This window comes from Salvelinus namaycush, chromosome 20, assembly GCF_016432855.1.
Source record: "Salvelinus namaycush isolate Seneca chromosome 20, SaNama_1.0, whole genome shotgun sequence".
Classification (NCBI taxonomy): Eukaryota; Metazoa; Chordata; class Actinopteri; order Salmoniformes; family Salmonidae; genus Salvelinus; species Salvelinus namaycush.
Genome location: NC_052326.1, coordinates 27602395 through 27614724, shown reverse-complemented (window position 1 = coordinate 27614724; position 12330 = coordinate 27602395). Strand labels below are relative to the sequence as shown.

The following is a 12330-nucleotide window of genomic DNA, read 5'->3' as shown; positions in this document are numbered from 1 at the left end:
CGTCCCCTGTCAGGTTGTCTGGGTGAGAACATGTCAGTGAGGCGGGCGGTGACGGTGGGCTGCACATCAGCTACTACATCCACAGTGGCGTGGCAGGCCAGTCTGACATGGCCATGGGCGATACGGCGCCCTAGTGGTGTTCCAGGGGGGGGGGCAAGGACGGTGCGCAGGACACCCTGAGGAGGAAGCTGAGGCATCCTGTTGTGGCATCCCCATATCCCTGGGCAGCACGGATGATCTGCCCTGTCGGGACACGGAGACACGCCTGTTGCCCCAATCCTTCCTCCCTGACCCCAGTAGGACAGTTGCCCAGTACCTGACAGAGCAGGGGGCTCGAGTTCTGGACTTTGTTCGCTTTCAGTGTTGGGAGGCGGGCAGTGATGGGGCATAGTGAAAGGGAGAGGAGAGCATCTCAGAGACCTTACATGTTTTGTTATCTGCCTTTTTTTGTTTCTGAATTAGGTCACAGTGCCGACGCTCAGTCGGTGTCATGCAAATGCACTCAACCAATTTCAGTGTCTCTTGTTTTAATGCTGTATGTGAAGCCTAATATACACTGAGTATACCAAACATTAGGAACACCTTATCCCCCCCAGCAATAAATATATTTGAAGCTCATTACCATGTCTGCTGTACATTTATGATGATCTTATCTCACTAATTTCTCATAAGATCATGACTCTAGCTACAGTTTGCATTTTCCTACCACACGATGGCGCACTTGTTCAGTAATACATATGGCTCATAACAATCGTCCACATGAAAGCTTCAATGGAATTGGCAAAACTATTATCATTTCTGTTTTTGCCCCAGCACAGCATACATACACCGATATTCATTTATTCGCTTTTAAAGAATGGTCAAGATTCTAAGAAATTAATGTTGGGACCGTTTTTTGCGCTTATCTTCCAGAATGACGGTAAATAATTCGAAGAGCCAACGCCTGCGAGATGTGATTGGCCTGTGCAGTGCATTAAGTAAGAAGGATGACGTCATGAGCATAGTTTTTCTTGTCAACGTTCGCCCCTGTCTGTTCACATTCGCCTGACCTCCGACCGCAGACAGGACTCCAACCAAGCCCAGAAATGGTAAATGCCTTTACTCTGTTCTGTTTGAAAGATATTTGTATGTGACGTGAAGTGTAGAATGTTAGCCTAGCCAAATGTCATTTTAAATTCGTGTAGACTAAGCCAGTAAACTGATCCAACGAATACATTGCAGTGCTGGATTTTCAAAACATGGCTGGGCAGTGTTTGCTGGCTAACGTTACTTGTTTTCCTTATCTTCGATAATCATATTAAAGGATGTGTTCTCTATTTTAATTTTTGCCGTACTTCTCCACCAGTCTGACTTCTCAGAAGACCAGATCATCGGTGAGTTTTGTGACAGTAAAGCTATTTGAAGGCTAGCCAGTTAGCTACCTAGCTAAATTGTTAGCTACTAGACTATCCCTTGCTTCACTGTCGTCATTCTTTGAATGTGGAATAGCTGTATTTCTTCTCTCCTGTCCTCATGTTTGTCTTGTTGTGAGAAGCAGTTTCCCTACTGACAAGTTGATTTAAAACTGGAGCCTATGGTGAGTTTGCTGATGGTCCAGGTTGTTTTGGCTAACCGTCTTGGGAAACATTATTACGTTTACATTTTTGACAATTAGCACAGCAGACGCTCTTATGCAGAGTGACTAACAGTAGTGAGTGCATACATTTTCGTACCATGCATGAATGGTGGAATTGTCATCAAACAACCAGCAACGAATAGTGATACATTTACTAAAATATTGATTCACGGGTGTCTATTGGCTCAGTCAATCCCATATAATGTGGTCAATCCCCTTGTTTGGTCCCCACAGCGGGTTTGATTGAATTGTCTAAACAGATTAAGGTTGTGTTGACTGGATGACCAACTAATTTTGCACTGCGTCCTGATTTAAAAAAATACATTTATGCATGCAGAAATCGAAGGGCCATATTTCAACATGTCATAGCATAGTTAGTCATTAGTGTTTAAAAGCCTAGATACTTGGATGAAACATTGGTCGTTTGAGTAAACTTTTTTTTGTTGCCAACACCAATTTTGGTATTAATCTGTTCCGTTTGTTGTGATGTCGCCTAGTTCAGCTAGCTACGTGTGTGCCAGAACTGTTTAAAATATGTCTATATATTATAGAGGAAGTCAAGCCACTATTGTAATTTCTCAGTCCTACACCAGTGTTGACTCATAGACATTGTATAGATAGCAAAGGGAAATGACTCAACCACTTGAGTTCTACGTGTTGAAGGCGTGGCCCAACTAAACCTCAGACATATTCTTTGAAAGAAAATTAGCTAAGCATAATGTATCCATTTAGCAATGATCTATGTACCGACATGGCGTTACTGTACTCACCTATCGCATGTGGCTTTTCCTCTTACTCAATGGGCTGTTTTGAGTTTTGTTCCACGGTCGATTTAATTTGCTCGTTTGTTTGGTTGAAAGATTACTCGGTCAGGGCTTGCTGTCAATGCCATATATGGGTAAATGAGTGGCTGCTGTGTAGTTTGACGAACGGTCTCGGAATGCGCCGCATACCAGCGATGGGAGGCAAGCACCATAACAATGGCCCGTGGAAATTACCCAGATGTCAGAAAGCGTCCCATTAGAGGCCACCGCATTTACTGTAGACAATTGAATAGCTTATGTAATAACTCTTTGAGAAATTATTCAGACTTTTTGCCCATTCTTTTCAACCTGTTTCTAAATGTACAGCCCCCCTCACACTCTCTCTCAATCCAACTCTGCTTTTTTAACACCCTTCTCCCTGTCTGTCAGAGTTCAAGGAGGCCTTCCTGCTGTTCGACAGGACAGGTGATGGGAAGATCAGTTACAGCCAGTGTGGTGATGTCATGCGGGCCCTTGGCCAGAACCCTGTCAACGCTGAGGTCCTCAAGGTCCTGGGAAACCCCAAGTCAGAAGGTCAGCCATGCTTCTAGATGTTTACTGAACATTGACATTAGTATCCACTGGCTGGATCAAACCTATAGAAGTACTACATGCTTCAGTTAACAAATTAATATGATTTTATTCAGGCATAGAGTAGTTTTATTGTGTTCAGTTTGATTTAGGCATATAGGGTTGGTGTTTTTGGGCCTGTTTTTGGGCCTGTTTACCAAATCAGTTTGAGTTATTTGTAAGGTGTCAACTAATGTGATTTAAGCATCCAAGGATATAACTGAAACAATTTTCTTCTGGGTATGACATAACTATCCTATGGAGTGTGAATTTTGTTTATAATCTGCAATTGTCAAGTACCACAGAGGCACACAGGCATTGTCCTAACCTATCAAGAGGGTGTTACTAGTGAACTCAGTTTCTGTTGTGCTTGTGCTGCCTGTCCCTTACCAGTCAAGGAACTGAGGCATTGAATGTTTGCATGCACACTAATATTTTGATATTAAACTGATTATAGCCGTAAGGAGATTATGCAATAGTCATATAAACACTTTACTCTGCTTATCTTATTTGGCATAAGATCAAAATTAAAGTAAGCATACGCTGATTAAAACACCTGGTTTTCTGAGCATTCTTCCAAATTATTAGGACATGTAAACCCGGCGTTCCAGCTGTGTATTTCCTCTGCGCATGTGCTAGCACCAGCCGAGCGAGCCTCCCTCTTTAGCGCGAGTGAAATGTGTTAGTAAACAACTGAATTTTATGTCGGAACTCAGAATCAAATATGCTCCCCCAAAATAACATGTTCACTGTTGTAGAACGTTTATTTTGATTGCCGGTTTTCTGAATATTTAGTGCCATCAGGTCTGATTTCAGATGTGTCTATGTAAACAAGATTATTAGGGAAATTGTACTTCTTGCACAGCATGTACATGTTTTAATTGAACTATTATATTAATCTGACTATCCACAATCACATTGTGTACATGTTACAGCACTCATTGTGTGGGTTCACTCTCCAAACAATCCCTGTTCTGTTCTTACATGTGTGAAACAGAACACATGCATCTCAGATATGCAGCTCATGTCAACAAGATCTGATAATGTAAAGCTGATAATCAACTTAAAGAGAAACACAAGCATTCTTCTTGGAATTTATACGATTTTTAAATATTCAATTTTTTGCGAAATGTGTATGAGCAGCACGTACTTTGAATTTTGTAAGGCTACACATACTGGGCGTGAGTACAGTAGTTTATCTATTTAGGAATGCTTATCAAATATCTCCTCTTTTAGTTTGTCTTCTATGATGTTGGGGGGGGGGGTGCTAAGCTGACGTATGGAATTGTGTTAAGCTGGTCATACTATGGATCATTTTGCTATTTGATTTTTGAATTTCAGGACCCCTTTAGGTATCCCCAAATTAATAAAAATAAATACAGTACCAGTGAAGTGTTTGGACACCTACTCATACCAGGGTTTTTCTTTATTCTTACTACTTTCTACATTCTAGAATTATAGTAAATACATCAAATATGAAATAACACACGTATGCAATCATGTAGTAACCAAAAAAGTGTTAAACAAATCAAAATATATTTTATATTTGAGACTCTTAAAATAGCCACCCTTTGCCTTGACTATAGCTTTGCACATGCTTGGCATTCTCTCAACCAGCTTCATGAGGTAGTCACCTGGAATGCAATTAACAGGTCTGCCTTAATTTGTGGAATTTCTTTCCTTAATGTGTTTGAGCCAATCAGTTGTGTTGTGACAAGGTAGGGGGGTATACAGAAGAGAGCCCTATTTGTTAAAAGACGAAGTGCATATGGCAAGAACAGCTCAAATAAGCAGAGAAACCAGTCCATTATTAATTTAAGACATGAAGGTCAGTCAATCCAGAAAATGTCTAACTTAAGTTTCTTCAAGTGCAGTCGCAAAAACCATCATGCGCTATGATGAAACTGGCTCTCATGAGGACAGCCACAGGAATGGAAGACCCAGAGTTGCCTCTACTGCAGGGGATAAGTTCATTAGAGTTACCAGCCTCACAAATTGCAGCCCAAATAAATGCTTCAGAGTCAAGTAACATACACCTCAACATCAACTGTTCAGAGGAGACTGCGTGAATCAGGCCTCTGTGGTCGAATGGCTGCAGAGAAACCATGACTAAAGGACACCAATAATAATAATAAGACTTGCTTGGGCCAAGAAACACAAGCAATGGACATTATACCTGTGGAATTCTGTCCTTTGGTCTGATTCCAAATTTGAGATATTTGGTTGCAACTGCCGCGTCTTTGAGACGCAGAGTAGGTGAACAGATCTCGGCATGCGTGGTTCCCATCGTGGAGCATGGTGGGGGTGCTTTGCTGGGGAGGCTGTCTGATTTATTTAGAATTCAAGGCACGCTTAACCAGCATGGCTACCACAGCATTTTGCAGCACTTAGTCCCACTATAATTTGTTTTTCAACAGGACAATGACCCAAAACACACCTCCAGGCTGTAAGGGCTATTTGACAAAGGAGGGTGATGTAGTGCTGCATCAGATGACCTGGCCTCCACAATCACCTGACTTCAATCTAATTGTGATGGTTTTGGGTGAGTTGGACTGCGAAGTGAAGGAAAAGCAGCTAACAAGTGCTCAGCATATGTGGGAACTCCTAGACTGTTGAAAAAGCATTCCAGGTGACTACTTCAGCTGGTTGAGAGAATGCCAAGAGTGCAATGCTATCATCAAGGCAAAGGGTGGCTACTTTGAAGAATCTAAAATATATTTTGATTTGTTTAGCACCTTTTTTGGTTACTACGTGACTCCATTTGTTTCATAGTTTTGATGTCTTCACTATTATTCTACAATGGAAAAATAAGGTGTTAGGTGTGTCCAAACGTGTGTGTATATAATATTTTTCTTACATAACCCCTTTGAGGTAGGCACATAACTACCTTAGTTTTTCCAAACCTGTACTGCTTTCCTTCAGTGGAATCCTGTGACACTTATGGGGGCCGTAGAGGAAAACCATGTTTGAGTCTCCTCTTTCCATAGTGGTCATAATAGTTTGTAGGTCAGACGCTACAGATGTTCACGAAGACTGATTTTCAGGATGTATCATGGTATGACTAACATCGCTCTAGCTCTGCCACCTTTCACTGCAGATGCAGGAGTGCGACACGAATTGACAACAAAAAAATATATCTTGTCGTGGCTGAATCAGAATTAGTTAGGTAACATGGATAAATAAGATTTTTTATTCTTGTCATTAGAATGTCTTCTTTTGGACTATACTGTTGGCAGTTGCAGTTATCCCTTCTCAGCTAGGGCTTAGTCACTTGGGGCCCAGAGAGGGGAGAGGTCAGGCTTGTCTTCATATGTCAATGTATCTGTTAAACCATGTGATGCTATGAAGAATATCAGAAGGGGAGGTGGACTGAATGGAGGCTTGTCTTGGAATGTGTCTAACTATTGTATGTCCCCTCTGAGGTTGCCCTTATCTTTTTTGTATATATTTTTTATTTAATTTTACCCCCCTTTCTCCCCAATTTCATGGTATCCAATTGTTAGTAGTTACTATCTTGTCTCATCGCTACAACTCCCGTACGGGCTCGGGAGAGACGAAGGTCGAAAGCCATGCGTCCTCCGAAAAACAACCCAAACAAGCCGCACTGCTTCTTAACACAGTGCGCATCCAACCCGGAAGCCAGCCGCACCAATGTGTCGGAGGAAACACCGTGCACCTGGCGACCTTGGTTAGCGTGCACTGCACCCGGGTTGCCCTTATCTTGACCTAGTATATGACCTAAGAGGCTCATTGTCTTTTCTGATCTTGTCCAGGAGGGGTGTATTTGAGATGGGAGTATCTAGACTTGACAATTGATATATGCCATTGGATGAGGTAATGTTTTGGTCCTAAGTGGTACCAAGAACGAGATTAGAATCTCGTCTAAAGAGACCAAACTGAACGATAATGTATAGCTAATGCTATCTGGATGGGATACTCCTCTTCCAAGTAAAAGGTTCTTTGTAATGTTCCTAAGATCTGTTATTTGTCATGTGAGTTGAGGGGTGTGTCTTGGCAATAAATGATACTACGAATTGTTTTGTAAGGACTCAGAATTCATTTATAGACACTGAATTGATCTGAGAGTCAAAAAGGGCTATGGTGAAGCTCATATATAATTAAAGATGGACTTTATAAAAAAAACTCTGACTTGTGTGTGGTTTGCTCTCTCAATGTTTAGTAATACAGGAAATTACCACGACAATCTAGCTTAAACTGACAGTTTAAAAAAAACTTTTGTCAATTGACTCTTGGGAGTAAAATACATTTCATGCCATGTTGAGTTTACTCTCAGTATGCAGGTCTAGTTTTAAATGGAGCAGATGCAGTTATTTTGTAAACACTGAACAATTTGTTTTTAAAAACATGTTGGTTTCATGAGCTGAAATAAAATGTTCCAAATGCCCAAAAAGCTTATTTCTCTCAAATGTTGTGCACACATTTGTTTACATCTGGTGAGCGTTTTTCCTTTGCCAAGATATGCCACACCTGTCAGCTGGATGGATTATCAAGAAGCTGTTTAAACAGCATGATCATTACACAGGTGCACCTTGTGCTGGGGACAAAAGGCCACTCTAAAATGTGCAGTTTTGTCACATTGAGTTGTCAAGGATGTCTCAAGTTGAGTGCGATTAGCGTTCTGACTGCAGGATTGTCCACCAGAGAATTGAATGTTAATGTCTCTTCGTCTGACAGATTTTGGCAGTAAGTCAAACCGGCCTCTCACCCTCGGATCACATGTATGGTGTTGCGTGCGGTTTGCTGATATCAACGTTGTGAACATTGCCCCATGGTGGGGTTTTGGTATGGGCAATCATAAGCTACGGACAACGAACACAATTGCATCTTATCGATGGCAATTTGAAATCACAGATACTGTGAAGAGATTCTGAGTACCATTGTGGTGGATGAATGGCACGACAATCACCTCATGTTTCAGCATGATAAATCTCGGCCCCATGTCACAAGGGTCTGTACACAATTCCTGGAAGCTGAACAGTTCCCAGTTCCATGGCCTGCATACTTACCAGACATGTCACCTGTTGAGCATGTTTGGGATGCTCTGGATCAATGTGTATGATATCCAGCAACTTCGCACAGCCATTGAAGAGGAATGGGACAACCACAGGCCACAATCAACAGCCTGATCAACTCTATGCGAAGGAGATGTTGCGTGAGGCAAATGGTGGTCACACCCGCTACTGACTGGCTTTCTGATCCATGCCCTTAACTTTTTTTTTTAAAGGTATCTGACCAACGATACATATCTGTATTCCCAGTCATGTGAAATCCATAGATTAATTTATTTAAATTGACAGATTTCCTTATGAACTGTAACTCAGTAAAATCTTAAGTCATTGCATGTCGCATTTTATAATTTTGTTCAGTTTAAGTTATTCTGTCTTCTAGCAAAGTAACAGCTAGTGGGTTTCTAGCAGAGTAAGATGTGTTTAAAAAATATGTTTTCGTCCTTCCCCAGAGATGAACCACAAGATGCTAGACTTTGAGCAGTTCCTGCCCATGCTGCAGGCCATTGCTAAGAACAAGGACCAGGGCTCATTTGAGGATTTTGTGGAGGGTCTGCGTGTCTTCGACAAGGAGGGCAATGGCACAGTGATGGGCGCTGAGCTGCGCCATGTCCTCACAACACTTGGTAATACCTCACAACCCCGATGAATATGTTTACATCTCTCCTCATGAAGAGTTAATTTTCATCCAACTGCAGTCACTGTTTATTTCTTGTATTAGTCAATGGTTAATATTACAGTATATTAGCCAACAATTTATTTCTTGTTGAGAGCTCTACTTCAGCTTAACATTCCAGACAAACAGTACTGCAACCTGCCTTGTGACAATGTCGGCGACATAAATCATTGACATTCAGCTCTTGACGGTTTTACCTGAATTTTAAATTGGACCAAGAGAAAAGCTTGAACTGCATGGTCCTGATAGTTTACCTCTTTTCCTTGTCAACCTCACTTGACTGGGGAACCAAAGGTACTTATTGTCACTAAACTGATTACATTCCTGATATCACCTCTTAAACTAGTGATTCAATGCCCTACCTTATCCATATTGATCCTCTTCATTTGCACCCGGAACAGCTGTCTTGTAAGACGATTGAGCAACACATAAGACATGGCTTTGATGGTCTCACTTGTTAACTGTATCAGTATGCCTCTGGGACTGTCTGCTTGGTAGTGGGGTTTAGCTTTTTTTAGAATTGCACATGTGTAAGGTATAGGAAAGATGGGATTCCCTTACTATAGAGTCTTGTCTATCTGTTATGAGAATGTAAGTGTTTCATTTGTTGCAGGTGAGAAAATGACAGAAGAGGAGGTGGAGACTCTCTTAGCGGGACACGAAGACGCCAACGGCTGCATCAATTACGAAGGTAAAGCAGCGTGGTGAACTGGATGTATATGGATGTAAAGGGAGAACACTGGACTTACACTTGTACAGTAGAATATATCACAAAGCTTTAGGAATAACCATTTCACAGTGTTGGAATAACGAAAATCATGTGGATAAGATGTTTGATTGTAACAATATAATGGCAATTGTCTTGAATGGGATGTACTCATGTATCATGTAAACACAAATTCCTTTGATTGTTTGACTGGGTGGAGGTTGTGCACATTTGCTTTCAGATGAGTGTGTGTGTGGTGTCCCTTGTTTTTGTCGTCCCCCCCCCCCCCCCCCTTCACTGACCTCCCTGTTCCTCTCCCACAGTCTTTGTCCGCAACATCATGTCTGGCTGAGCAGCGGGTACGAGCAGACCCCCTAAAGCCCCCCCCCCCGTCAGCACCTACCCCAGCAGTGGGCTCTCACCTGCTCTGGGAGATGTGTGTAGCGGTGAGGGGGGGCCCTCTCTTCAACCATCACTGCACAGAATGCTCCTACTCCTAGCTACTGATACCACAGATATATATTTAAGCAAGTAGTTAACAAGCAGGTTACTCTTGTTTCTGGTTGCGTGTGGGGGTGTTCTTGCTCAAACACACTAATTTAAAAGATGGTGTCCTATTGAAGAGATGCGTAGTAAAGACTATGATACTGATGGCGTATGTAGAGTAGGACATCTCTGTGCCGTGATGGTGATGTCAGAGGCTACTGGATTCCTGTGGTGGAGTCTGGTTTGAATTTATGGTTTGATCTGTTCTTTTATTTAACTTTCTCTCCTGCAGAGCACTTCTCCCTCTCCTGCCCTTCCCCCTCATCTGGCTGTAGTCTGCATGTAGCCTCTCTGCATGTGGCTCCTGAGTGAACCCCATGGACACTGACTCTCCAACCTGATGAGGGCAGGACACTGATGGGAGAGGGGGGAGTCTGTTAGACTAGAGGGGTGACTCCTCAACTCTGAATGCATAGGGGTGTGTTTGAGGGTGTTTTGGATGAAGTGCCGTAAAATAATAAAGCCTTAAGGGTTAAACTATTGTCCTCTTTACTATAGTCACTTCCTACTAATATAGAATTGCATTTCCTTGGCTGGTGACATCTCTTCCATCCATCCCCTCTCCCCATGGAAGCTGCTGCTGGTACCGTAAGTGTTAGTGTTTTTCCTCCCTTTCTGCCAGATCCCTCGCTCCTCCTTTTTCCTCTGTTAGAACAGCCCAAATAAAGAGGGGGTGGTTGCTAATCCTAACACATTCCAGGTTCTGAGGCCTGGCTGAGCAAACCCTTGGCTGTTCTGGCTCGCTAGGAGATGGATCTTCTGAGTTGCTCTATGGTTTCCCCCTCTAATCCCTCGCTCTTGCCTCTAATGTTCTCCTCTTTAATGCAGATTCTCTCTTCTGACTGACGTGTGGAGTCTCTGTGGATCAGGCTGCAGCACCCAGCTCCAGCAGAGAGCTGTGTTCATGTTGGGGATAAACACCTAGAGCCATGTGGGAGCAAGTCACTAAGTGGACTTACCTCTCTGATTCATTGAATTTGTCTCAATGTGATGTCTGGGCTGTGACGTCCTCTGAGTGTTTGTCAAAATGTATATTTTGAATGGAATATACATTGATTCTAGGCTATACAAGCCAATCCATCTCGAACGAAGAGTCACAGTAATGAGTCAGTATAAATTCCTATAGACAATATGGCCCTCTAAATCTATAGTTGATAGGGAGCGCAAGGCTATTTGGGAGAGCATGGAGGCTGTAGCACTGCTGGCTGGAGGTGGAGTTTGCTCTGGGCTTTTCTCACACCGATAACCAAGCATGCTGCTGATTTTTTTTTTTTTTTTTTTGTGTGTTTTTTTTCTCCCTCAGAACTCGTCCGGATGGTGATGAGTGGTTGAAGATTTCAAGAACACAACCGGTGAACTTTATTCCCAAATGTTTTTTCTATTATATGTAATGTCTGTCTCACCCCCATCCAACTCTTGTTTGCCCTCATTTTGTGATCTTTTTTATTTTCTTTCAGAAGTGCCTTTTCTGTGTCTTGAGTTGAAGAGCCCCTTTTTCATTTCACTTCAAAATATCAGCAAGCCACAGAGGTGCATGCTATCATGCCTGGCTCGTTGACAGACTCGGCAATAACATTCCCTTGATTATTCCATACGTTCCCATCTCCCACCCTGTCACTCAACCCCCGTGTCGGCCCTGTCGCCCAATAGCTGTGTTTTTATACAGAGAAGATGCATGTTCATTGGCTGAGACCAGCTGTAATGTCGATTTTTACCGGGCCAATTATCAAATGGTAGATTACTGTCTCATGTATATGTTGTATCAAACGATATTTAATAAAAATCCCCAGTTTCTGAAAACAAATGTTTATCTTTTTAATAACACAATGGTGGAGTTATGAAGAACCATCCTTCATTTAGTTTAAAGATGTCAGTGTAATTCCATTACAGTAATATAAAAATGGATACTTCACTTACTAGACCATTTAAGCCATTCTGGTTATGTGTCTTGGATGGTCCAGATACCTAGACATTCTGGCTACATGTCCAGGACCATTCTGGTTATTAGAATGCATGTGTTTTGAGTTGACACCATGGAATCTAGGAAGTGGTATTCCAATAGAGTATATCCATTTGATAATTTCAGTGAACAAACTTCTATGCTGGCGTTCTCTCAAATGTAAAGGGAATTTGAATATTATTCAACAGGGCCGTCATGTAAAGCCTACTCAGCATTGTCATAGTGTCTTTTTTGCAGTAGTCCTATGGTAAGATGGGTATGTTTTATTGCAGTGGCCCTCTATGGTTCTCTAAGGTATTTGCAGTACTTACACTAGCCCTTTTTATGGTAATGCAGGTATGAGTCTGCTAGCAGCCCTGAGGCAGTAGGCCTTGTATGGTAAGGTGATTGCTTGGTCTCAGTAGTCTGCAGAGTGTCTGTTAGTACT

The 12330-nt window shown here is 42.2% G+C and overlaps 1 protein-coding gene across 4 annotated transcripts; it reads left to right on the top strand.

Annotated features, from left to right (window-relative positions):
- The first annotated feature begins 990 nt into the window (after positions 1 to 990).
- LOC120065181 (myosin light polypeptide 6) lies at positions 991 to 11747 on the top strand. Of its 4 annotated transcripts, XM_039015964.1 has the most exons (7): positions 991 to 1088; positions 1346 to 1373; positions 2809 to 2952; positions 8468 to 8641; positions 9305 to 9382; positions 11247 to 11295; positions 11401 to 11747. In XM_039015964.1, exons 1-6 carry the CDS (start codon positions 1086 to 1088, stop codon positions 11273 to 11275), a joined length of 456 nt encoding a protein of 151 aa, XP_038871892.1. In that variant the 5' UTR covers positions 991 to 1085; the 3' UTR covers positions 11276 to 11295; positions 11401 to 11747. The 4 variants fall into 4 exon arrangements, with proteins under 4 accessions (XP_038871892.1, XP_038871891.1, XP_038871894.1 ...); XM_039015963.1 differs by having other exon boundaries at positions 11247 to 11747; XM_039015966.1 differs by lacking the exons at positions 11247 to 11295; positions 11401 to 11747 and adding an exon at positions 10772 to 11218.
- The last annotated feature ends 583 nt before the right edge of the window (positions 11748 to 12330 follow it).

What these genes read in the sequence shown, in the direction of transcription:
- LOC120065181 (XM_039015964.1), top strand. An exon ending in GGGAAACCCCAAGTCAGAAG is followed by an intron (nt 2,953 to 8,467) that starts GTCAGCCATGCT and finishes GTCCTTCCCCAG; the next exon opens with AGATGAACCACAAGATGCTA. An exon ending in CCATGTCCTCACAACACTTG is followed by an intron (nt 8,642 to 9,304) that starts GTAATACCTCAC and finishes CATTTGTTGCAG; the next exon opens with GTGAGAAAATGACAGAAGAG.